Below are 27,515 nucleotides of genomic sequence, written 5' to 3'. Positions count from 1 at the left end.
ACTTCTGAAGGACCAATAATTGGCACGAAAAGTAGTAGTTAGTCTGTCTTATACAAAGAAAAGTAATGAATGTGGAAGGAACTGAAATGAGCAGCTCTTTCAGCCCCCTTGGGTTACAGAGGCTTATAGGATGCTCTCTGAACAAGCTTAAGGTATTTTGGGAGAAGCATGTTTGTGATCCATGCAGGAAATCAAGTGCACAGGTTTTTGACTCTAAGTTTAGCATGTTTTGCCTTGCACATACAGAATATTTTGAATTGTAGCTAGGATCTTCTCAAAATCAACTGCAATAGGTAGCCACTTAAAATATTTTACTAAACTGTTTTCTTTTCCAACTCCCTCCAACAGTCCAGTCTAAGCTCCAGAGGTCAATAGAAAGGCTTGTACTGGCTTCGAAGAACAGAAGATATTTAATTCTTTCAAGCCACTAATTGTCCTCAATAGGCATGATAATTCACTTCTTAGGAACTAGAAGAGACCAGCTTCTACTTTCAATTCTTCCATTACAAGCAGCCAGCTCCCCAGACTGGGTATGTACTTTTGAGATCTGTCAATCAGTTAGCAGTTGTATCAGTGCAGGCTGTAGCTGTAAATTCAAACACAGTAAAAGCATATGAAATAGCCAGTAGCCCATGCTGAAGGGAAACATACTCCAGCAACAGAGGTTAACACCTAGTGCCCCACTGGCATTGCACGTTGTCTGAGGGGAAAATACTTCATACAGGAATGCACAATAGGAATGAAACCAAGAAAGCCATTACTTGTAATCAGCCATCACCGCAGTAAATGTAAACAAGAGCAGCTGGTCAATGGAAAATTTTTATATTATGCCATAAAATGATGCAGTTTGTCAGAAAATAAGGTGACGATCTTAGTTCAGAATTGCTATTCAGGCTTAATGAAGTACAGGCTTTCTGTCAGTCTTCCCTCCCCACATTCATTCTTTACAAAGCAGATGCAAATACAGAGTCAAATAGAGCCAAGAGTAGTGCTACATCTTCATGAAGGTCCAGAGGTCAGTACTGCTATTCAAAATCATCTTCTCAGAAGTGACCGAAGATATTCATACTGGAAAGCCGATCAGTTCTCAGCTGCTTGTTGGAGAGGAGTTTGTGTTTGCCTCCTTTCTCATGAGATAGGTGTAAGAGTTAGTCTAATTTTAAGGACAACAAATGAAGCTGCAGTTCTGCTAAATGGAGGGTTGTCTTGCAAGTGGTTTAGGACCCCTGTAGGTGTATCATCTGTCCCTTCTGGGCCAGTGCAACTCTTACACCTACCCCATGTTTCAACTGAAAGGACCACTTTGTCACGCACATATCAAGAGGGGAGTTGTTTGCACAGTCCTCTTCAGTAGTTCCTCAGCATAACCTTATCTTCCCTCCCCACTAAAGTAAGCTAATTATACAGACCTGAAGAATATATCTATGCATACAAATGAAAAGCTAAGTTGTCCTTTAACACTGTAAGCGTTAGACCAAACGTGTTTGCCAGCCATCCTACACCACTGTCCCAAGGTATCACCTGTTCAGTCCCTAAAAGCCTGAGCTGCTCTGTTGACTTAGTTAACAGCCAATTTAGTCTTCATTCAAACTGACTTATGCATAAGGGACATCTTCCAGCTTTAACTGTTCGGAAGTGTGCAGCACTTTCCTTCATTTAATAAGATTTTTTTAATCATTAACCTACTTCCTCTTGTCACACACATTACCTTAACCTTATTCCCTTCAGTGCTAGCTCTGCACTCAGAGTAAAGTAACATTCTCATTTTCCAGTAAATTGAGTGGTATTCAAATGAACTCAGTTTTGCTATTTGCAGTAAATAACTACAATTGCAGTTATTAGAAGAGTGTAAGTGTTGAAGTTTTTCTTTAGCACCTCAAATTGAGAATAGCCCTTTTTAAATACTGACAAATTACCACTAGTGGTAATTTGGGTCAGAATAGATGCTTAGCACATATTTTTACAGTGCCTAACATTGACATTATCAGATAGATGAAACCTAAAAAAAAAAAATCTATGATCCAGCTACTGAGGGACATGATAGGCATTGCAAGATGCCATGCTTAGCCTTACTGTTTCAGAGCAGGAGTAGATGGCAGTTATATTAAAAAACAATATAAACCTAAATCAGATGTTACAAGATGGCCTGATAGAGACAATAGCACAGGTTACAAATAAGTCAGCAGCCACTTGCTGACCAGGCTCAGAACAGTGATACCAGATCTGAGCCTTGAGCAGACACCACTTTGGAAAGAAGTTAGTTGGTTAGAGAAGAGGTAGAAAACCTGCAACATGGGTGCCAAAGACAGCACACTGGCACATTTGAATAAGCAAAGCACAAGGCTGGCAAACAGAAGCCAAGGAAGCTCAGGAGAGGCAGCAGTTCCAGACTCAATTCTTCAGTCAGAAGAGCTTCTACTTCCCAGAGAAGCAAAAAGCAGTTTTCTGTTGCTGAAAGGTGTTGTCTTCTGGCTTCTACTGAGATATGAACAACACTATATTCTCTTCCAAGTTGCAATTAATTCTACATTGCCCTTAAAATGGTTTCAACATCTAGTTTAGACTGGAAAGGAGAAAGCATAAGTCTCATACTGAAGACTACTTCTGTCCCCAAAGAACTGCTTATGAAACTTCTTGTGTGTTTCTCTCTATTCATCCCCTTCATCTCACCCTTTCTCTCATTTTTGGTGTTTGCATTTCTTTTATGTCTTCTGCTGAGCAGCCTCCCCCTTGCTTACAATAGCTCCTCCTCCATCACAGTTCCTCCCTCAGATCCCTCCAAGAGCTCTTGCTCACAGACTGACAACCCTTCTCCTCCAGACAGATCACTAAACCTTGCTCTGCCTCAGCCCCTGACCACTGCTCTAAGATGCCACATGCTAATGCAAAACATGCCAATGTACAGGTTGAAAGTGGTGTAGCTACTAGTCTTCCTGGATTTGCCTTTCTCTGAAAGGCTCTTACTTTTTTGTGTAATTTCTTGCATCTCCTAGCACAGTAAAGCATTATGCAGAGAATATGATTTACAGCAGAACATATAGCCAATGGAATAATGAGATGTTGTATGAGAAAATTAAGCAGATTTACACTTTCCAAAGCAAACATGACTCTAGAAATGGCTGATATATGATAGGAAAATAAAGCAGGAAGAAGGATACCAAAATTATAATCAAGTTGCTAAAGATTGTCAAATAATAAAGAAGCTAGATTAAAAAAAAAAGGAAAATACATGAAGAGATGAGTTCTGCATGTTTGGTAGCAGCAATTTCAGAAACAGATACCTTGCTGACACTGATCAGCAATCAGTGATCCCAGTGCAACAAGGCCCTAAAGGCATAATAGGGAAACATTCACAAGAAGAGAAGTCATTGAAAAAGAACAGACTATAAATGAAACAGACTTGAAACAGGTTAAGTCTGTGGCAATGTGTGCTTATCAATAATCTTTGCTATACCTGTTCAGAGAAAAAAAAAATGGTTTCATTGAACACCACAACATAAGGGCCTTGCAAGAAGAACTGGCCTCTTCTCAGCCTGACACTTGCATGAGCACAGGGAAGGACACACGTTTCAGTTAACACTACTCTGAATCCTTGAATAAGGGAACACTGACAGTTGAAGTTCTTTCTCTTCCCTCTATTTCCTTCAAAATCTCTTTAAAAAAAAGAAGTCACTTACTTTAAAGTAAGTGGCAGATAGCAATGCAATATTCTGAAGAAAATTAATTATGTCTGCTTAGCCCAAAAAAATGCAACTGAGTTCAGTCCGCAAGTATTTAATAGTTGGTTCTGTATTTTGAGAAGAATTGAGTTTTATAGCACTAGGAAACTTATTTTTAAAAGTAGGTGGTCCAATGTCAAGTCCCATTCTTGTATACAACACACTGAGCTGTGCTACTTTTTAATAGGATGGAGGACAAGCAGGCTCAGTCCATTCCTCACTTCCCCATAAGCCTACAGATTTTCCCATGATTCCACATTTGTAGAAAATAAACTGTTTCTGAACTGAAAAAGTTGGAAGAATAGTTTTTAATTCCCTGCTAGGGTTTGCCTGTGCTCTGGTAGAGAACATATTACTGGCCAGCAGCCATAGTACTAGAGGTAATATTGATGCAATGTACGCAACTATTTCAGCCAAGAACAGGCTGCTTTTTTATATAAATTAATGCCTGCCACTTACAACTTTCAGAGGAAAGTTACTGGAAACTTGCAAACATTTCTCAGATGTTCACTATTATTACTGAAGTCCTTTAAGGCAACTTTAAACTCAACATAATCACATTATTAGTAATAACAGTAACTTAGCATTTAGTAAATTAAGTTACTTACTAACTTAGCACTGAGTCCTGACAAATCAGTGGTTTCAAGACAGGCAGCACAGAAGTTGTACTATGCCTCCTATACATCTTGTACTTTCTGTCAAGGAAAAAAAAAATCAATACATTGACTTTCATCATTTCCGAAAATGTACAAAGTTTTCTATTTCTGAATAATCATTTTCTATCTGCAGCTAGGAAATAGAAAATCTCATGCTGGCTGCTGCCTGCTGGGCCCACATCCAACTGTAGCTTAGTACAATTCAGCTGTCAAAACAGCCTATTAAAAATCATGCACCAGTAAAACCCTGCCAAACACTGTGATGGCCTCAACTGATGGACAAAAGTGCTGTACTACAGCAGTTCAGTTAACTCAATACATAGCTTACAGCCCTGTTTATTGATTATTGCTGCAGCTATCTACAGTGAGCTAAATCTCAAGAATGCCATGCACCAGATTTCACTGGTGTAAAAAGTTTCAGATGGCTAAAAGCTCAGCATCACAAGTCTTCCACATACTAAAATTATACAGCAAGACAATTATGGAGCATATAATGAAGTGTTTTTTTCCTTTAGAAAAAGGACTCACATTTGCATTTTTGTTTCAGAGCTACTCAAAACAGCAGCCACATTTTCATGTACGCCTGCCACCATACTCGACCTCAGACACGGATGAATGGTATTACGTTCATTTAGCTCTCCTCTTTCCTACAGTAAGGAAACAGTTCATTCAGAGCTACAATTGTAGCTATGTTAATCACCATCATAACATAGTCCTTGGATGTACGAAAGTCAGGCTTGTAGTAAGCTAATGCTTAAAAACAAGCTTTCTTCAGAAATTTTAGTACTGAGATCTCTTAAGATAGGCCAAATCATTCAGCATATCACATGTGAAGATTTTACAGCCATCAATACTTACAAAACAAAAATAGTTTTGTTAATACTAGTATTACAAGCTACAAAATCAGTCTGCCCAGCTAAAGCTTTCATCGCAGCGTATGAAGAGCTTAAATACAAGTCTGTTCACTATAAATAGTGAAACTAAACGCTAAGGTTCCAAACAGTTAAGTGTTTTGCTTGTCTAACCGCAACTTTTCAGAGCAGACAGTGGTAGAAGTTTACCTTTACAGATATCAGTCATTTTCTACACTGATGCTACTAATTAGCACCAGCAGTACAATCCCTTCCCCTATAACTTCATATCAACTTACTTTCAAGAGCAGAAAAGTCAATTTCTCACTTTCCCCAAATTGTCTCTTATCACTGATTTTAGGAGTTAACTGTGTCAGACATAGCAGTGTTCCTCTCCTCTGACTTCAGATAACAGGCAATTTTAATAAGTATTTCTTGGCTCTCTACTGCTAGATGATTCTATAACATTTTAGAGCACCCAGGTATTTCCAGAGATAAGAACTATTCTGCAGAGTATAATGCTAATACCCAACTGGTACAAGACAATACCTAAAAATGCTCTTTGTTTAAAAGGAGTCTAATGCTACAGCTAACTAATCTGTAGGTCTTATGCAACTATGGTACAGAATGTCAACACCTGATGATTTTGTTTCTAAATTGCCAGTCTTTGTAGGACAGAACTCTTACAAGCCTTTTTACTTGTGAATGGTTACTATTCCTTTCTCAGGCCTAATTTAGAAGTTCGAGGCCTTCATTTTTACTGTATACTTTGTTGCAAGCTTTGGCCCTGAAACAGCAACTACAGTTCCATGGTGCTTAGACCCAGTAGGACTTAAGTATTAATACAGACAAAAGTGCAGTCCTATAAATAGAATTTAAAGCAAATTGCAATTTTAGCACTGTAGCTAAAAATCTACAGTTAAATCTATCACCACATTTGATTTTAATGTAAATAGGAATTTTTAGGCTAAGTCATCAGGAGTTCATTCTGCTGCTTCTCTTCTAGTCTAGCAGCCTGCCTCTATTGCTGTATCTGCAAGTCTCAGAGGTAGAAATTGGAAATCTAGTCAAATAAAATCAGTGATTTATTAGCATATACCTGCATGAGTTTTATTGGAACTTTTCACAATACCCTCACCTGCAAAATTAGATGCTAGAGAGCTTTAGTAAGTTCCTTCTTTAGTCATGGAAGAATCTGTAGACATGGTAGCATCGCAGTCTATGATGGTGGTTCCTAGAGCAGCCTTGCTAAGTCAACATATATTTGACTACTCCTATAATGAAGACAGGTTAGTTTTCAAATCCAGGAATAATCCCAAGGGCTCTATCTTTAATAAGAATCAGAGGAAAGGCACATTACTATCAGCAGTTGAAAGGAGTCCTGTTAAGCAATTACACATTGGTATAGAGGCAGTCCCCTTTTTTCATACATCAACTGTTTTGGAAGTCAAAACTACACTGATTCACAACAAGCATGCACTATCTTGTTAGGTCCTTTGTCCTTCAAAAAAAAAAATAAATAAATAAAATATAGAACCAAGATTTTCCAAACACTGATTGCCAACATCTTCAAAAAGCAAACCCTAGAACAAGCTTGGCTGTCTGCTTGGCTTAATCTGCAGTTCGTCAGCTCAAGCTATTTTAACTTGCATGTCATTCAGCATGTTCATAAAACTATGCTGAAATAAAGCCTAAAGACTAACATTAGACTTCAGCAAATCAAACTTCAGAGCAACTACATACCATACCAAGAATGTGGATTTAATATTTTACAGTAGCCTCCTTTATTGGAGATAAGTGGTTCCTTACCAGCACAGTACAAAAAAAAAAAACAAAAAAAACAAAAACAAAAACAAACAAAAAAAACCACTTGAATTCATTTTTAGATTCCTAATAGTTTAGAAAGAAGTTCAGTCTTCTTATGGATTTAAAGCTTTATTTATAGAAAGTGTACTGCATTAACAGCAGTAATACTTGCATTGTAGTTGAGTGACCACTAATAGGTTAATATTTACATTTAGATAACACTTAAACCAGAACACACTAAATACAGCCACAATTTTAGAGCAGAAAGACATACATACAAGTTACAGACAGACTTAACAGTAAAAATAATCACAATTATTTCACTCAGGTTGAGTTAGTCCAAAGGTCTAAAATTTCTTGATCAGATTAGCTGGAAGTGTAGATTTGTCCAAGTCATCAAAATATGGATGGTTCAAGGCCATTTTGCCAGAAATTCTCTTTGCAGGATCATAAATTAACATTTTCTAGAAGGAAAAAAAAAAGACATTTAGTCCCTCATGAAACAAACTTAAGTGTGTACATATCTAACTATATAACCATGATGATAACATAACTAGAAAAATAAGTTCCCTCTGATGTTCCATGATTTTTTATTGAGTTAGAGTTCCATGAACCACTTAGAATGGTAATAATACATATCTCAAGGTAAAGAAACATTTATTATCCTGTTCAGAAGACCAAGCCTATACATGCAGTCGGGCACTGAATGCACTGGTCTAGCTTCAGGTCCAGGCAACAGGTTTATTAGTTTCAGCTTCTCAGCTGGTGGAAGTCTTTTAACTTCAGACTGCTAAAACCCAAAATACTTACATGGACAAGTGGTCCAGTATATGTTTCTTTAGTCACAGTTAAAGAAAACTGATTTGAAATTGATTTTTACTCAGCTTGGTGCAGCTGTCTACAGTTAAAATTACATATAGAGTGATCATTCAGCTACAGAATGAGATCTAGTTAGGAAAGTATACAGGTGTGTATACCAGCCAGAACTGAATAAACATTTCTGGAACTTGAGTTTCTTTGCAAAAGTTACTTTGCTCAATTTAAGATCTCAAAAATAAAGTTGATGGGAGAGAATAAAGGAATGCCAGAGCCACTGAAATAACCCCAAGACATTAGAGAACAGGCAAGACATCATGTTTACTATCAGTTTAAAGCAGTATCTACCACTGTAATAATTCAGGGAATAGAACCAGAAGCTATAAAGAGGAAAGGTTTGAAATTACTCTAGAGCCAACATGCCATTACATAGCTCTGCATTTGTACATTGACATAGATAATGAAATTAGGGCACATGTCTTACAGATTATGTGGCCCTGAGAAATCCCCAAAAGAGCTCAATAAGCTATTAAAAATTTCAGTTTCCTACCATAAGACCTAAAATTGGCAAAAGTTCCTCCCACAACACAGTTTCCCCTTACTAGAACAAAGAACCTTCCAAATTCAAGTTTTCAGGATTCTGTCAGCCAGTTCTCCCCTATCTCTACAAGAGGTAAACTTTCAGGGAAAAAAAAAAGAGAGATTCAAACTTTGCTATTACTTTACCCAGTATTCAGTCATGACATTTAACTATCCTTAAACTTTAACTTACAGGCATACTTCCAAGTTTAACTCACTGAATTTGCATTTATATTCTGCAGAGTCCTGCCAAATGCAACACTGTTTCTAGATTTAGACCTTTTATATCCAGTTTTATCTCAAGTGACATGTTCCCATTAGCTACACACCAAAACAGTATCCTATAACATACATACAATAAGTTTTTGATATTCAAAGACAGAAGCAAATTTCTCTGAAAAGGAATGCTAAAATACTAATACTACAGCACTTCAGCTGATGGATTAGTGACAATTTCTTTGAAGACTCTGGAACGATTTGTCTTGAAACTTCTAATGTCCAATAGATAAGTCTTTTGATGACTGCAATTAAATGCTTTGAAGTGCTGGTGACAGAAGTCGCATACCTTATAAAAAAAATCTTAACCTCATTCAAGTAATTTGTACTTAGATGTCTGAATTCAAAGAAAAAGCAAAAGCAAAATTAAGGGGTTTTGAGTAGAAAGTGTTAGTTATTTTTTTAAAGAGAACACTATTTTAGTTATTACTTCCATACCATCTGCAACTTAGTCTACAAAACTAGTAATTAACATTTTCATTGTCATATTTGGGCTTGTGCTCAAATATACGCTTATTCATTTTCATTGCCTTTGAAATTTTACTACTGCTTCAGACTTAAGTACTGTAAGAAACTCAAATGGATCCCAGATGCCTAAGAATCCTAGCTGTTGTCAGGCTCAGATTTTATAGGAGGCTTAGATTTCAGTGTTTATAGGGAAGTTGTAGAAGATTTTAGAGACATTTAATATGTCTTGAGATTAGACTTGTGCACCACATTAATACCTTTTAAGGAAGTAGTAATTTTTTGCCTGTGCGAAAGCAGCAGACTCATAACATGGGTTCGGTATCATAAAGCCACAACTAAGATCAGATCACCTGGCAGGTCAGTTACATGACAATATTGACAGCATTCACTTGCCTGTTCAATTGATTTCAGTACAATCAGTAGCAACTTACTTCAAACTAGGATTTATCAATGATACCAGTATATCACAAAGGTTTTTAACTTTAGTTATTTCTATAAAACAATACTGCTACAAGCTTCAGAAAGAATTGTATATTCAAAAAGTGTTGTTGAGTTTGTTAGCATGAAAGATGGCTATGTTCCCACAAGGAAATGAAATGGAAAATTTTAGTCACTTGAGATTATTGGGTAACACCACTTTCTTCAAAATGTTTTGCTATGGCCATGCCAACATGGGTAATAAGCAGTCACAAAAGACAAAAAAGCAGTTTAAGAACGAGACAGCTACAAGGGTAATCACAATACAAGGTTTTCTTTGTAGCAACATGGTTCTGAAACTTCAGCTTGTTTTAAGACACAGAACACCTTCCCCATGTATCTATATAGTGCAGGCTTCTGCAGCTTTAGGAGAGTCAACTGATGAATCACCAAGGCACATCCTCATTCATCTAAGCACACCTGAGTGATCTAAATTAGACTGAGGTCAGCACATGAGTAGGCATAGCTCTAAATGAAAAATCTGATGAACCACCTGTCAAATCAAAGCATAGCATGGTAGTTTAACTGCTTGGCAATGAGAATAAACTCACCCTAGCCACAAAATATACTAGTTAAGTCTTTGACTTCAGTGAATTATGTCCAAATTAAAAGGCAGTTGAGTCAGTCACAATGGACCAACTTAAACTAAGGCCCTGGTTTCACACCTAATCAGTAAAAACAGCTGTTTTCCATCTTCATTAGGTCTGCTAAGACCATCATGAAAGATTAACAAAGATGAGCCCACAAAATTTAATCCACATGCTACCACAAAAGAAAAAACACTTCCAACTGAATTCACAGTCGTACAGCAACATCACTAGTGTTGGCATTAGGGAAGCAACCTACAGTTTTTGGGCAGGAGCCTTTACTTGTATCTGCTGCTTGTAAAAGCACATCCTCACTTTCAAGCTGCACCTGGCTTAATTAATTAAGGCAAGCCCCGAGGCATAACTGCTTATTAAGAATAGCAGTGAATAGCCTAGATCAAGTTTGCTTAAACAAACAACAAACTTTGCAAGAAACAATAATGAATTTCATCTGTTAGGTATCAGTTTTGCTAACAGAACTGCCCATAAAACTACTGATAAGAGTTTGAATATCTGCACAGCTTAATTCCAGCCAAACCAGAGTAGAAGAGCTTCAGATATTTTAGTTTTTTGAAACTACCTGTTCAGTTTCCTAGCAAACAGTTTAAACAAGACTACTTACAGACAGCAGATCTAGTCCATCTTCATCTAAGTTTTTGACATGTGTTCCCAGGCTGCCAGGTTTCCATTTTGGGAAGGTGTTTTTGTAGTCTTGCAGGGATTCCACTTCAGGCCATACCTCATTGTTGGGGGTCCCTAAAGCTCTAAGCATGAATCAGCAATATTAGTCAGTTTAGTTTGCAGCTCTGTGCCTTGTTTTGATTTTTGAGGGTGCACAGTACAGCTGTGCAGTGCTGCGCAAGCAGCAAGGGCAGGTTCAGCCTGACATACCTGAAGATTCTGAAGAGCTGATCAATCTCCGAGTCCCCGTGAAAGAGAGGCTTTTTAGTGGCCAGCTCAGCAAATATGGTACCTATGCTCCATATATCTACAGGAGTTGAGTAACGAGCAGATCCTAGCAACACCTCTGGAGACCTGTACCACAGTGTCACTACCTATTCAACAAGGAAATTCTTATAAGCTTATAGACTCAAGTCCTCTAGGTAACTGCAAATACAGTTGCTTATTTAGTATAAAGGAACATTCACATAGTTCTTTCAGTTAAAGTATGAGCCAGTACTAGAAGTTTTAGTGAAAACACTTCTTTCAGGCTATATGAAAACAAGTGCAACAAATCCCACTACAGTGGTTCCTAGTACAAACAAAGCAGTTGCCTACACTAGTTGCTAAATAGCAGGAAGTACACCTTTAGCACCTAGCTACTAAAACTGAACAAACATGAGCACTGTATGAAGTGAGAATGTCCTTTCAAGAGAGTAAACAAACTGACCTGTCCAACTCCTTGTTAACGAAACAGCAGGATTCATAAAATGCCTTAGCACCTTAGAGTAAGACATGATCAGGGAGATTTAAATACTCCTTGTTCTCAAGGAGATAGAGGAAAAGTCAACTGTAGCAGACATAGAAAGCCACCAAGTGTCAGAAATGTAATTGTCTGTTACTGTTACTTTATCATGACTTTAAATTCCATGATTTTTTTAAAGCCATTTCATATTAATACAGTTATTACCAGGAAACTAATAAGCTTTATCCTAATCACTGAGAGGATGTTTCAACTCACTTCATGTGTGTACACTCGCACTGGAATTCCAAAGGCTCGAGCCAATCCAAAGTCTGCTAGTTTAATCACTCCCTTGTCATCTATTAAGAGATTCTGAGGTTTTAAGTCTCTGTGTAGAACTCTTCTTGAATGACAGAACACAATACCTTGCAATATTTGATACAAATAACTCTGCAGAAAGGATGAAGAGAAAAAAAAGATAGGAGTTACCTTTACTGCAAATAAAGCATTCTGCGACATAAAGCTGTTTTGTTGCATTAGCTCTCCCCATAGAAGTATGCAACTGAGATCCAAAGTATTACAGATACTGTGTTATTATCAATTGTATAAGATGCCACATGAAAGTCATTTGGGCTGTTTATTTAAGCATGGTTTAAGGCAATTTAATTTTAGCAACTACAGGAATTGAGAGATTTTTGGAAGCAAAATTAAAGATTCCTCTTATATGTACAGAGGAGGTTATTCCCCAACCTTTCCTTTTCTTCTTTTCAAGGAGTTAATTGTGCCAAAAATAAATAATATTTGGAGATGTTTATAGCTGTGTAGGTCTTCTTTAGATTAATACATTAAAAATTGTCCTCATTACCTTAACACGTGCACGATCCAAATATTGGCCAGACGGAATAGTATCCAAATATTTCTTGAGATCCATGGAAAGGAATTCAAAGATGAGGTACAGTCTTGAATCCTGCATAAGTACATCCTGAAGACTAAAAATTGAGTATACAGTCAACTCCACAGCAAAAATGGACACTCGTTTCCCTTCTCAAGAAGGAGAGAAATTGACACTTCCAGGTTTCTAATAAGAAAACTTTAAAGCTTTCAGTCTTCAAAGATGAAGAGATTTAGTAAGCTGCACTGGAGTTTGGGAAGTCAAGTCAACATCTTAAGTAATTAGTGTCAAATCAAGATAAACACCTAATATTCCTCCTCTTAGAGGTCTATTCCATCCTACCTAGTAGAAATCACAGGAAATCAGAGAGAAAAATAATATCTAGTTGCATTTTAACAAGAGAATGGGTATTGGTGTCTAGCTTCCATTTAAAGCTGAATTCAAGTAGTGCCTGAATTACTAGAAGGGGTAAAGGACTCTGCATTAAAATGGGAACCTACCAGGCACAGCAGGATTTGTATATGTTTTTAAGTATCCCTTCCATAATTAATAGATTAAGAGCACATAAACCCAAGCATAAATATATTGAGGCATAACTTAGTTGGAGCCTGGCTAATTCTGAGCCACATGAGATTGAAGGTCTCCATCAAAGAATAAAAAAGCAGCAGTTGTGATCAGTTCTAGGTGTCAAGTACTCACTGATGGAAGTTTCAATCATAGTTCCCTAATATGTGCCAGCTAAGAAAGCGTTATAATGTAACATTTATATCTCTGCTACAAAACAGTAAGAAAGCAATGGATGACAGACTCGCATAACAACACTAAGGTCATGTTAATCTATTCCAAGATAGCAAATGAAGTTCAGAGGCTGACTAAGAAGAAAAACATAGCTTTAATAATTTTCCATAAATTATATAGTCTCCATTCTGATAAGGACACAACCTGCAGAAAATTACAGAACTGGCAAAGATTTGTTAGATTCCCAGGAGGAGACTGCAGAAAGAAGTCATAATTTAGAGAACTGACAAATACAGGATTTAGAACTATAGAGTATTTGTTGCAAAACAGGTAACTGTGTTTAGTAGAGAGAGTCCCACCTCACTAGAAAGAAAAAAAAAATGAAAGAAAACAATAACACTTCTAAAAAGAAGTGCTCTTCAAAAATTTTAGATGAATACCAGCATATGCCTACCAGACTATGTTAGGATGATGCAGCTCTTTCAATAAGGAAATTTCTCTGATAGCAGTACTTGGAACACCTTCCTCCTCACTTTCTAGACGTATTTTCTTCATGGCAACCACTTGGCCTGTTGTTTTGTGCCGACCTTTATAAACAACACCATAGGTACCTGAACAGCAAGAGCAACAAAAACATTAGTAACACAACCATACAATAAGTTTTTTTTTAAACCATGCCACCTATAAGCAGTATCATTTGTTAGAACAAGGTGCTTAGGAGCATAAGTCTGAAACTTGACTATTTGGAAGACATGGTTGTAAAGTCAAATACTATTTGAATTTCAGTTTGATTAATTTTAAGGCAGAACTACTGTATTTCTTTATGCCCAAGCAAAGAAAGCATGTTGTGATTTTGAAGTTGATGCGTCATATTAAAAAAATAAATATTGCAATGAAAAAAAAAGTAGTATTCCCTCTGCAATAAGAGATTCCTTCATCCATTGGTCAGACCTATAGCAATCTCTTTAGCACAGCCAATAACACAAGAATGTAGTGCTATGGGCCTTAGCAGATTGAAACAAGCAATAATTTCAGACAGGTGTGTGTGGGGGGGAAATCTATTTTTAAACTATCAGTATTCACAGAAGCAGAACCCTCAACCAAAGTATTCTCTTTTTTTACTGTTCTTGAAGAATGAATTCTTTAGATTAAGCTCAAACAAGACAATTTATTTCAGGAACATTCATACACAAGACTTTAATTATGAAGCACTGGTGTAAACTCAACTAAGTTAACAATACAACAAGCTTAAGAAGAACCTGCTCTGAGTAATCTACTGCAAATTCTCCCACCTACATCAGGTTAAACCATTATAAGAGATACCAGCAATATAATCCAAGCAGAACTATCCACAAATCACTACTCCCTACCAGCATCTTCAAATGAATTAAGTTCACCACACAGTAGGATTTCAGGAGCAATTTGTAAACAGTTTTAGATGCAAAGGAATGGAGGAGCTTCCTAAATTCAAAAGCTAGTTTCTTGTCTCAGAACACTTTTTCCCTTCTTGGGGGAAAACCACATCAGTAGCCATCAGTATGAAGGCAGGTACCTCTCAACACTAATCAGCTGTTTCAAATAGACCATAGGAGCTTCCACACAAGGGCACTCTGAAAGTCTTTATATTTAGTGGTCATTACTTCTGTAAACCACAGATGTGGTCTCAGTAGCTCCACTAATAGCTGGAGCACACAAGGCTTCTGTGATATTTGATAAATCAAACTGCAGAATACAGAGGCTCATAGTTCTCCTTACTTACCTTCCCCAATCTTCTCTATTTTCATGTAATCATCCATTGCTGTTTGAAATGATTATCTCTGAAATTACAATAAAAAATAGGGCTAAACAGTTGCACTCCTACTGAAATTGCATCATCTTCAGAAGCTTCTTTTGTATCTTGCTTTAATTCAGATCTACTTCAGAACACTTACAGTTCTCCTCTAAAAAGACAGAGTTGTTTATTCAGGGTTTTAACTAATAAAACTAATCTCAAATCATTTTTGGACACCAACTCAAAGAAAGATGCTTTGGTGAAGAAAACTCCTCCAAGCAACTGAAAAGAAAACACATTCTACTCAGCTCTTCATAGTTACGCTCATTAGTAAGAGCTTTACTATCTAAATCACAAGATTTGACACCAGCAATTTATGAGAAAACCAACCCTGTGTCCTGTGGCAAGTACCCAGCACAGTAAGTCTTCTGAGCTACAAACCTAAGTCATGGTAACCGGGTCTGGCACCTCACTTTCCCTACTGCTCTTAGCCTCCTTCACGTAATACCGCTGAACTTTAACACTAGGTACTGCTGAACCTAGTGTTATGAGGTACCAACTGTACTGACAGTCACATGCAGATTTTTGAGACGAGGTTTCATAACTGAGGAAACTACTACATCTACAGGGAAGGGAGCTGAGAACTTGCTCGTTAATAACTGCCTAGAAAAGCGAGGTGAGGACCTTCAATTCATTTTCATCCACGCTTTTCTTAGAGAAGTACCGTAACAGGTCGCATCACCTGGAAGCGGCACTGCGCACCAAAGGGAGAAACCCGAGCGCTCGCCTACCGAGCCGGCACCCGCCGGGCCGGGCCGGGCCCGCCGCGCGGGGTGGGGGGCGGCCCGGCTCAGCCCCGGTCCCCTCCACGCCGGGGCTGGGGCAGGGGCTGGGGCAGGGGCTGGGGCAGGGGCTGGGGCAGAGCCACCCTCCCCCCCCCGCCACGACCGTTGCGCTAACGGCCAAGCGGGCCGGGGTCCCCGCGCCCCTCGCGCGCGCGCCCCGCGCTCCGCCGCCGTAAGGCCCCTCTCCTCTCCTCTCCTCTCCTCGCTGCCTCCCCGCAGAGCCGCGGAGCGGGGCTGCCCCTCACCCGAGCCGCCGCCGCCGCCGCCGCGCGCCCGAGCCCGCTCGCCGCCGCCGCCGCCGCCACAAGGAGGTCCCGGCTGGCGCAGGGCCGGGCGGGGCGCATTCGAACTGAGCGCGCCGGGCCGCCGCCGCGCCCCGCCAATGGCGCCGCGCCGGGGAGATTCAAAGCGGCCAATCAGCGCGCGGCGCTCGCGCGGCGCCAAAGCGGCGCTGAAAGGCGGCCTCCGCCGCCGCCGGGAGCCGGCGCGGCCGGGCGCGGCAAGCTGAGGGCGCGCGCTTGGTTCGCGGCAGCCGGGAGGCCGCGGCGGTGGCGCGCGCGGCTGGTTTCTCCTCAGCACCCTCCCCTGGGCACGGCCTTGACAGGGCAAAGCTTTTTTTTTTTTTTTTTTTTTTCCGCTGAGATTGCCCCCCAAACAACTGCAGCTCCCGCATAAATTTCGTTATTCTGGCCTCAAGGGTGCTGATCTGCAAAGCGCTGCTGGGACACTTGAAGCAGTTTTTAAAGGACACGCGTTAGTGAGAGGCCACTGGGTAACTTAAGTGCACGTAAGTGACACGGACTGAGGCTCTTCTGTGCGGTCCCCTGGGAAAACCACCTCGGCCCTGTGTCAGCAGGGATCTGAGAGAAGGGTTGGGGCCTATCCCCTGGGCCTGGCTGTGCGCAGGGACAGCGCGGACAGCCTGGAGGGGGTTTCCTATGCACCCAGCAGCACCGTCAGAGCTACTGTCACCCGCTCACCCGGAGCGCCAGTTGTCAGGAAATCTTAGCGAGGGGGCCAAAGTCTGCCTTTCTCATCAGATAAAAAGAAAACGTGTCTGGGAAACCTCAGCCGCACCGTAACCTTAGTTAACTTTGTTAATTTTTAGCACTGCGATTACTATTTAGCACTATGAATTAACATAAAATAAGTTATATGCAGATTATATACAACATACACTGTGTCTGCAAGTATTGAATACGCTTACAGGATGTCTTTAAACTATACAGTACAGAGAAAACAGATCCTATGCTTGATGAGGCATTTTACACTTCAAAGTTCTTGGATGAAAAAACAGACATTTTCAATGGAAAAGTCATCTCACTTTTCAGACAGCTGGAATTTGTTAAAAGTGGCATTTTCTTTTTCCCTGTTTTAAACCAGTTTTAATTTAAAAACAAAGTCGCAAATTTTTCTCCATCGAGTTCACTCCCTCACTGAATGTTCCCCGAGTTTTCAAACTCTTTGAGAACATTACTCTCTGTACATATTCTGGATAGATGCTAAATATAGAATGATTATCTTATAAAAGAGCATCGTACCCATTTGTTTCATATAAAAGGCAAGAGGTCCACAAGCCAGCGTCAGGTGAGGCGGGACCGGCAGGGGCGGGTGGACGCGGCGAGCACGCTGAGCGCATCCCAGGGGCTCTAGCCCCCGCTCCCAGGAGGAGGGCCCTGGAGGCGGCACGCATCCCGGAGCCCTCGCCATGCGCCGCGGAGCCCCGAGCGAGGACGGCAGCCTGCTCCCTGCCGCGGTGCTCCTGGGGAGCGGGGTCCTGGCTGCCTTCTGACCGTCCCTAGTGATTTTGGTGCCGCGTGGTGCAGCGCAGCAGCGTCCCGGCTGCCCGGCAGCTGCCCTCCAGCTCCTCCTCACGGGAGGCCAAGCCACCAGCTAGGGCCCCATGCCTCTTTCTCCACGAGGCAAGAAGTGGAGGATTTTCTGTGCCATTGCTCAGCACTCCTTGGAAAAGACAAGGATCTGAATGGCTTTAACACCGACCCGATAGCTATTACCCAGCGTAACTGCCCCTGCCTGCTTATCTGCTCTTGTGATCCTGCCTCAGTGCACAGACTGTGCTGGCTTAACCACCAGCTAATCAGCTCAGGGGAATAATTTTGCCACGGTCTCCCTGTTCAGTGAACTAGCAGCTCTGTACCAGCACCTTTTAGCAGTGTGCACAGACAATGCCTACGTGTGAGGTGGTTCCCTTGAAGAATGGGAGGTTGCTTCGCCTCAGACATATGTTAAGAGTACATAGTGGCCGTGACAGTCGGTGTGGATTTAAGGCAGCTTACACTAATTTCAGCTTGTCCTTGTCGCTTAACAACACTGTGCACTGCATAACTTTGCTAATGTTGTTACAGGTGCTACGTGCGTAATAACCGCACTCTCCGTGCTCTCTGTCTCTCCGTATCTGTATGAAAGTAAGTCCCAGCTAACTTACTTAGAAGACAAAGTACACTAAAGTGTAGACCTGTTGTAAAATTATTTTGCCAACTATCAGTTTGATAGTTCTGCATACTTCATGTTTTTTTCTCTCTCTGATGTCTGCTTATCATCACTTTTTGAACACCTTAGAATACATATCGTGGCTCCTTTTTGACTGGTGCTTACCTTATTATTACTTTAGACAATCAGTGGCCAATAATAGTGCTTGAGACAAATGCATACAACTCATACATCTATATTTACATTTACTTTTGTGCATGGAGAGATTTATCTTTGTATGTGAAGGAAAAGTAGCATTAAGCTTGCTGACAACTTAGTCATTAAAGGCCAGAGAAATACAGATTTTGGAATTTCTAAGGATTGTCCTGCAGGATTCTAAGGATCCCAAGGACTGTTTCTCCTATTTAAAGCAAAACATGAATTCATATGGAAAACAACCAAAATCTCAAACAGCATAAAAATCTAGTTCTACCTTGACAATATAACACTTATTACCATTTTATTTACATAAATAAGAAAAGGCCATGTATATTAAAACTGCTGCATCTAAGATTTCTACTGGCTTGAACTGAAATGTTATTTGTGCAAGGAATATAGGGTCAGACCTACAATCTTGGATTATAGTATTACAGTTGCATTCACGGCTAAGAATCCAGTGTAATACTCCGAACAACTCCTATTCTGAGGGCAGCTGCAAGAGTCAATATAGTCTTGTCTTTTGTATATTAAGTACATTCGCCTCAGCAAAAACATCACTGTAAAGAAGAGAGAATGTGTATTCTGTTATTTAGATAATGATGTGATTAAAAAAGGTTGACTCATTTGTGAATACTAATTAGTGTATCTAAAATAGATTGTTTTTACTGTACTCAGCTAAATACAAACATTGACTCCTTTTAATATTTATTAAAAATAAATGGGTATTTTGTTAGTATAACATAATGAAAAATGCAATAGGAGGGACTTGGTAATATTTAGGAAAGCAAGATAATATTAACGGGCTGATAACTTTTTAATGCTTAGCTCAGGTACCTGAAGGGAGGGTGTCAGGGGGACGGGGACAAACTCTTTTCCGTTGTCCCGTGTGACAGGACAAGAGGCAATGGGCAGAAAATGAACCACAGGCAGTTCCGCCTGAACGTGCAGGGGAATTTCTTCACTGTGAGAGTGACGGAGCACTGGGACAGGTTGCCCGGAGAGGTTGTGGAGTCTCCTTCTCTGGAGGTATTCAAAGCTCGCCTGGATGCAACCCTATCTACCATGCTCTAGGTGACCCTACTTGAGCAGGGGGGTTGGGCTAGATGATCTCCAGAGGTCCCTTCCAACCCTACCGATTCTATGATTTAACCTGTTAAATGCCCCTTGTTACGCAGCACAGTTCCCACTATGAAGCAACATAGGGAGTTGCTCATGCTCCTATATTAGCATTTTGACAGGATGCCAGAAGGGAGACAAAACTCCCAAGAAGTGTTTGAAAACAAGGCAAAAAGGATGGAAGCTGCTAAGAGAAAAGAACTAAGTTGTCACCATGTCCTTAAAGCATTAATATAAGCATTCAAAATGCATCTAAAGTGCTTGAATCTAAGCTCAAATGATTTTTAAGTATTATTCTCATAGAACAGTGAATAGCATGCACTAAACCACTTTATCCCCTATCCTCAAAGTGGTGTCATAACATCAATGAAAATATCGCAGACAATGTCTTAATTTCAAATAATTGAATTGTACACAGAAGGAAATCTTAATTTGCTCTTTCTTCATATGCTTGTATCTTCCTGGTGGAACCTTGACTGAATTTGAAATCAGTGGAAGTTTTGCCATGAACTTTTACAGAACCAGGAATTAACCTCTGCTGTGGGGATATCACCAGTGATGAGAGTGCAGGGAGTTTGTGGGAGTCAACAGAGGAATGCAAAGCGTCCCTGGCATTGAGGTTGGCCTCCCGGAGCTAAAACATGTGCAGTCCCCAACTCAAATGTTAAAACATTTTCTCAATTCTGGCTTTGCCAAACTGTTATTCCACAGCAGGGAATGCTTCACTGTCGCTGAGGCTGTTCCTTTATAGTGTGCAATATATTCTTGGCTGGATACAAACCTCTAATAAAGTATCTACAAACATCCAACCTGGAAAGTTTTTTAATAAATATAATTAAAAGAGAAAGGTGAACAGGGCATATATACCAAGCCAGAAGAAAAAAGCCTTTTGTTTCTCTAGAACATCTTGGCAAATATCCAGGCTTCACCAGTCATTGGCAAAACTCCCATTAACTTCAGTTGGGCAAAACTTTCACCCCTGATGCCTGTAAAATATAGCCTAAGGAAAAGGTAGCTGCTTCCTAATTTTACTTTGTGTGTTTCAGATGTCTTACATGCAAAGAATAAAAATGGCAAAACCCAATAAAGTGCTTTTTAATTGCTGTTTAGAAGTAGGAGAGGTTGTATTTAAAGTTGCATACTTGGAACTCAGTTCTCAGCCCTGATTCATGCAAGCAGTTCCCCGTGACTTCAGTGAGATTGTTTCTGTGAGGCAAAATTGAGGGAAGCTTATTAACAGGGTCCTCCAGCTGAGTGAGAAGATCTCAAATCCCATTCCCTTTGGTCTTGTCCAAATTTAAGGCACTGCTAATATAGCTATAGCTATGTAACTCTATCAGCAAATCTGCCTCATGTAGAGATGGTTACACTAGCTTAAAGTTTTTTGCTAATATAGTTAATTCATTTCAACAAATAACTTTTTCCATATTATTTACTGCAAGCTTAGTTTTTCTCTGCACTCCTTATCCATTTATCCCTTTTCATCTTATGACAACCACCTGTTACTATGCTATGTCAGATCAAATGCCCTGCTATAGCACATTTAAATTCCAAACCTCATTCAGCAAAGTCTGTCTCGAAATCTTTCTTGAAGTAAAGGAAGTTCTTTTTCTTCCCTCAAGGTATCATTCCAGCTGCCAAGAATGAAGGTGTACTCCTGCAGATAAGAATGCAGTTGAGACAAGTGAGGTATGCAGTTCTGTGGAAATGCATCAGATTTAGATGTACACGTCACACTTGAATTGGTTAAAAAATTGTCCTCCTAATCAACTGTGTAAGTAGCAGTATTACTTCTCCCTAACAGTAAAAACGACCTTTTCCTTAAATTACTATTTTCTTTTACAAATTGAAAATTCTATTTTAATCTTTACAATTTTTATTTCCAAAGAGTGGTGAGAGGTGGTACACAGTGATGACTAGTGGTATGCAAGGCACTATAAAAATAGTGTATGGCTCCACCTCAGAGCTGCAAATTGCTACTGCCAATGATAGTACCTCTCTCATCAGTAAACATGAACAGCGTCCATAAACATGAATTTTTCTTTCAGCCAATGTGGATATTGTGATCTTTTCTCCCCATTTCCTTTCCTCCCCTGCCTCCCAGTTCCCTGAGTGGGCTGAGGAAATGAGTCACATCCAAAATAAGAGGGAAAAAGACATTCTGGGGAAAATTGATCCTTATTCTCAAGAAAGAGAAGTACTGCTCACAGTGTTTTTGTGAGACAGATGGAAATTAAATAACAATCTTGAGACCTCAACAGTTGTCCCAGGCTGGGATGTAAACTTAGTCTGATGAACTAGCACACTTGCACTCCATACCAGTCCAACCATGCCAGTCAGTGGTCAAGGATAAACTTCTCCGCATCAGACACACCCCAAGTGTCTGGTTAAACACTTTTATTTTGGCTCTATACACAAAGAACAAATGCACGCACTTCACAGAAAGAGTGACAAGCAATTAGTTAGACAGTACCTTAAAGACGTGAACACCTATAGTCAGCTTACGTATTTGGGTATTCACTTCGTACATTGCGTTCACAAGGCCAGTGATAGCAGAAAGTCAGAGGATTAAGCTGTTAGCCACAATGTTAATTGTGTAACAGGTAAGTTAGGGCTTAATAAAATATATTTTGTTTAACCTCTGCTAATTTTTGTATTAAGTTCTAATAAATTGGTGTTTAGAAAGCCTCAGAACAAGGCTTTTGAAAGGAAAAAATATGTAGAAGATGGGATATAGATGTTTAAATTCAAACTAAAATAACATTAATAACTCGCATAATACTTTTCACAACTTTAAAAACTGCGATACAATAAAACTTTAATAAGACCAATTTAGAATACTTTACTAGGCATTTACAAAGCATAAACACCACCAACAAACTACAAACAGAGCTGTTTTAATCAACACGGCTCATTTGGGTGCTTTACGCTTTTCAGTCTTCAGCCTTGTTTGGAAAGGGAAAAAAAAAAACAAACAAGCAAAACAAAAAAATACCCCCAAACCAAAACCCTCCAGATGGCTTCACACGGGATCAAGCGCAGGCATTTGGAGTTTGTGTTAAAGTAAGTGTGTTAGCACCGTACTACTCATTGTGGAAAAACAACTGCTAGCGTTTAACTGTGGAAAGGGGTATTTTGGCACCAAGTTAGGCCATTTAAGTTTTTAAAAAAGCAAGGAAGGAGGACAGGACACCCGGCGCGGGCTCCCTCCCTGAAGCGGCACCCCGCGAGCAGGCCCTGCCTGGCGGCCGGAGCTCCGGCGCGGCGCCGCAGGTGCCCCGGGTGCCGCCCCGCGCCCGCCTGCCATTTTAGGGAGGAAAACGGGGCTTTTAGCTCCGTAATAAAGCACCTGGTTCCGGGCAGGGGGGAGCCCAAGGCAACGCCGCCGCCGGGGCCACCTCGCTGCCCGCCAGCGGGAGGGGACGGCCGGCCGGGGCGGCAGCGGCGGCCCGCCCGCCCGCCCCCTGCCGCGGGAGGAGCGGCACCGGCGGCGCGGCCCGGCCCCACCTGAGGGGCAGGCCCGCCCCGGCCCGCCCCGCCGCGGGCTGAGCGCGCCGCGGCGCTGCCCCGCGCTCGCCGAGGTGGGAGCAGCGCCCGGACGCGCCGCAACATGGCCTCCGCCTCCTCCTCCTCCTCCTCGGGGTGCCCGGCCGCCCCCGCGGGACGGCGCGGCGCGGAGCAGGTGAGCGCGCGCGCGGCCGCCCGGCCGTTAGCGGTGCCCCCCCCCCCCCCCCCGCCCTCAACCCAACCGACCCGCCGCGCGCGCAGCCCGGCTCGCGCCGCCGCGGCCGTTAACGGTCGCCGCCTGCGCGAGCGCCCGCCGCCCGCACCCTTCAGGTGCGAAGGCAGCGGGAGCGTGTCGTGTCGTGTCGTGCGTGGTTCTCTGGGCCGCGTTCGGCGCGCAAGCCGCGAAACGGCAGCGTGGCCGCGGGGTGGAGATGCCGCTGCCCGAAACGCTTTCGTCCTCGCCTGGCAGCTGGCCGCGGATCCAGCCGCGGGACCCGTCCCCGGAGTGACCGCGCAGGCAGGTTGCCGCTGGCTCACGCCGGGCTCTCCCGAGTGTATAGCGTGAATAAGGGTACGTGTATGAATACCGGTACGAGGGTGACACGGGAGGGTGTCAGTAGCAAGAGGGTTAAAATGCGGACCGCTTCCGCGGCTGGGAAGGTGAAGTGCTGTGGAAGGCTCCGCTTAAACACGCACGCGATGCCGGGGAGATTCTCCAGAGTCCCTCCCCGTCAGCGTTGGGTGCAGCTTGTGTCGTGACCGTGCCCATTTGTGTGCACTGCTCTAAGAAATGCTGCCTTGTGCCTCGATGAAGCAGACGGCTCTGCCGCTCTTCCAGCTGAGCGCGGACGGTGTAAGCAGTCTCAACTGCGAAGACTAGTGTCCTTAGAGTAGAAAGAAAACACGTTTCTGTGTGTTTCATAATGTCTGATAAGCTAAATAACACTTTTTTTTTTTCTCCTGGAAAAGTCGTTTTTAACCGATTGAGAAAGCAGGATAAATGCGATTTTTTTTTAAAGGCTATGTGCTCAGAACTTTTGAAACTAAAACTGAAAACTGTAAGATTTAAACTATAGTTAATTAAGGGTGAATAAGCTTTAGCCTCTGTTTCCCTCCCCACTCCCATTTTTACTTTATTTTACTCTTTTCCTTTTTTCTTTTTTAATAAAGGTGTCTTTTTTAACCATTAAACCATCTTGCTTTTAACTGTGTTTTTGCTATCAGTTGATGCACTTAGCATCCCATCTTCTCTGTGTGTTTTTCTTTTTTTTTCTTTTTTTTTATCGTAGATTATTAGTCTTTCGTGTTTCTCCCTCTAAATTTTGTGAGCATTCAGGCTTAAAAATGAACTGTAAAATAACAGCCCTGAGAGGAGCAGTGGACTAGACTTTGCTTTTGAAGTGCTCCAAGTCTAAGTTCCATCTCAGCAGGCTGCTATTCCCCTTGCCTGTGACTTCTGTGTTTTGAGTCCTACATTTGCTGAATGAGAACTCCTAGAAAGTGAAGACAGAACTTACTGCATTGTCACTATGCAAGATATATTTTACTTCATTTCTTTTTATCTGGCTTGTGGATATATAGGTTAAATGTGACTTGTCAGATTTTCTCAAAGCAGGCAGCTTCCAAACTTATTCTGAAAGGTTCATGATCTAGGCTATGTTTAAAGGGTTGGAGCACTGAGGCTTTTAAAGAAGATGACAATTTTGTCTCTAAGTGGAGTACGTTCCATCTTGGCCTTGGAGTAGCCCTAGAAGAATTTGGGAGTCTCTGCTTTGTCCTTGTGTGGGGTCTAGTTCTGCAACCTCACATCCTTCTGCACCCAAGATTTTCCACTGGTTTCAGAAGAGTTTTGGGTCAGGCCCTTATCTGTTGATCTCCTCCCTTTCCCTGAGTATGAAAGCTGTATCAATCTGAAGAATTTTTTAATGGCCAGCATTAGAAATGAGGATGGGCTTTGAAATAGCATTGGTATTTTTAATGAGCTGCTAGGAGAATCTTCTCTGCTATTGTGAATCTCACTCTGCCTAAATATTTTCTATGGGATTTTGCTAGTGTTCATCTCCTGATTTCTGTTGCAGAGTGATATTGTGCTGGTACATGCTCACCAGAGAAGGTTTTTTTTTTTTTTTTTTTTTTTTAATGGAAGAATTACCACCTTGCCCATCCTCTCTAAATTTTAGTTTATTGTTCATAAGCTTTTATTAAGGTAATCAAGTATATTATCTTTTAATGCCGTACTGTAATCAGCAAATTCACATACATACTTACTTGTGGATAAGTATTTTCCTTTTTTCTAAACTCTATTCCCAGTTTTGTTCTAAGATAACTTCTAAACTCTGCAGAGAGAAAACAACTTGCTATTAAAAATATTCTTGTATTACTGGACTGCTTAGCTGGTAATAATTAGGATGACTATTCCTTATTTTTTTAAAGTATTCTAAAACTTTGTTCAGAAGTATATATTTTTAACAGCAATAGCAAGAGTAGAGTATGGTTTACTTCTTTACTTCTAGTTCTTCTATTGTTGCAGTTCTGAGTGTCAACATTATGAATACTGTTAAAATTCAACTTCTTAGAGGAAGTTAACTATGCCTGTAGGTCACTGACAGTGCTGTTTTTGTCCTGTAGTGTTTATATTTGGGAAATTTATAGTACTTAGTAAGCTTGCAGATTGACTAAAGCTTGCAGGAGGTTTTAAATTTTAGAAGTGAAAGTTTTTTTTTTAATACTTGTCTGCAATGTAATTTAAAAGGCATTCTTGGAAAAGAGAGGGGACAGTAGTCTTATTCTTGTGTATGGCAGGGAAAACATCAACTCTATTTAAATATGAAAGCTGTGGTATTCTCACATAATATATTTTGCTCTTAAAATTGAAAACTTGTATCAAACCTTCCAAATCTGTGACCTCAGTTAAAGACATATTGTTGCTGTGGAAAACAATAATAAACTTTAAATGTTTTCTGTCATTGGAAACACTGAGGAGGATTTCTTTTTAGTTTGAAAACTACCATTTGTCTTTGGTCTGCAGGTCAGACTACCTGAGTTTCAATTTCAGATAAATGCTTGGCATAGGTAGTTTTCTGTCAGTGCTGTCCATTCTGGTCTATCATGCGTTTTTATCAGTTTAACCTTGCTTTTCTTTCTACTCCAGGTTTTTTGCCTTCTCTTCTGACATTTTCTCAAAATTTATCTTGGAAATTGTATATTCTGGGCTCTTTAGACAGTGAAAATTGGTAATGTAATAATCTATTTGTTGAATTCTCAAAGGTTGTTTTTGCCAGTGTGGTGTCTACAGTGAGAATATTGCTCCATATATTAGATTTCATGTTAATCTGTTGACAATGGCACTTGCAGTTTTTTGATACGTGGATGACAAAATAAGGCCTGGTATGTTGCTTTAATTCTGAGAAAAAGTTTGGTTTTGCAATCTTTAATCAGGCAAAATTCCTTCATCTCTTTAAGGGAGTTCTGTGTGTGTGTGTGTGTGTGTGTGTATATATATATATATATATATATATATACACACACATATATATATTAAAAAAAAAAAACAGCTCATGGTGCTTAACTAATTCCTTGCTTCTATGGAAGAAGCTGAGTGGCATAGAACCTGGGGCCATGAGGGTACTAACAAATGCTTCTGAGTTTTATGCTCAAATTCTAAAGTATCTAATGCTAAGTATTTATTATGCTCAAATGTTCAAGAAGAAAAATCAGAATGTCGAAGTTGGAGTTTTTCAAAAGAAATATTTCAAGATAGTTTCAATTCTTTCTTCTTTTTTTTCTTAATGTGATAACATTAGTTTGGGTTTCCATTCCTTTTCTTTCTTTCTTTCTTTCCCCCAAAAATGGGAAAAATAGGCAAAAATTGTAAATTAAATGATGTCACATTCTTCTTTCCCAGGCAAATAATTTCTATCTTCAGTAGTGCTGAGAATGTCAAAATAATGAAGAGACTGCAAACCCTGTTCTCTCTTCAGTGGAGAAATTAGTACTTCAGAAACGTTAGAACTTCACTAGTCCTTTGATAACTTGAAGGTACTGCCTGGTATTGGTGCTGATAGCTTTTAGTCTGAACAGTTAAATTATATAAACATCCACCTGAAATACATGGAAAATGATAGTTGCTTGCACTGTATATTTTTTGCTGTCATTGGCAGGGTCTATGACTGTGTGTAGAGAAGCGTTATATGTGATGACAAAAGTGGGTAAGATGATGAGAACAGCAAAGAAAATTGCTTTATTAAAACATTGATAATTATTATGGTAAAATTCTGAGGAGCCTTGCACTGCTTGTGTCAGTCTCTACCTCTGTTTTTCATGTAATGATTGTGTACTTTTAAAATCTTGCGAGATCTTA

General features: G+C 40.5%; 1 protein-coding gene across 1 annotated transcript; it reads right to left on the bottom strand.

Moving 5' to 3' along the window:
• Positions 1-7,214: 7,214 nt before the first annotated feature.
• On the bottom strand, positions 7,215-15,063 carry CDK1 (cyclin dependent kinase 1). The gene is made up of 7 exons (XM_062580061.1): positions 15,027-15,063; positions 13,722-13,878; positions 12,503-12,626; positions 11,917-12,087; positions 11,127-11,290; positions 10,858-10,999; positions 7,215-7,496 (listed from the first exon to the last, which is right to left on the bottom strand). The coding sequence occupies exons 1-7, from the start codon at positions 15,061-15,063 to the stop codon at positions 7,380-7,382; spliced, it is 912 nt and encodes a 303-aa protein (XP_062436045.1). The 3' UTR covers positions 7,215-7,379.
• Between the last annotated feature and the right edge of the window lie 12,452 nt (positions 15,064-27,515).

This window comes from Rhea pennata, chromosome 7 (genome assembly GCF_028389875.1).
Source record: "Rhea pennata isolate bPtePen1 chromosome 7, bPtePen1.pri, whole genome shotgun sequence".
Lineage (NCBI taxonomy): Eukaryota > Metazoa > Chordata > Aves > Rheiformes > Rheidae > Rhea > Rhea pennata.
This window is presented reverse-complemented; position numbering and strand designations above follow the sequence as displayed.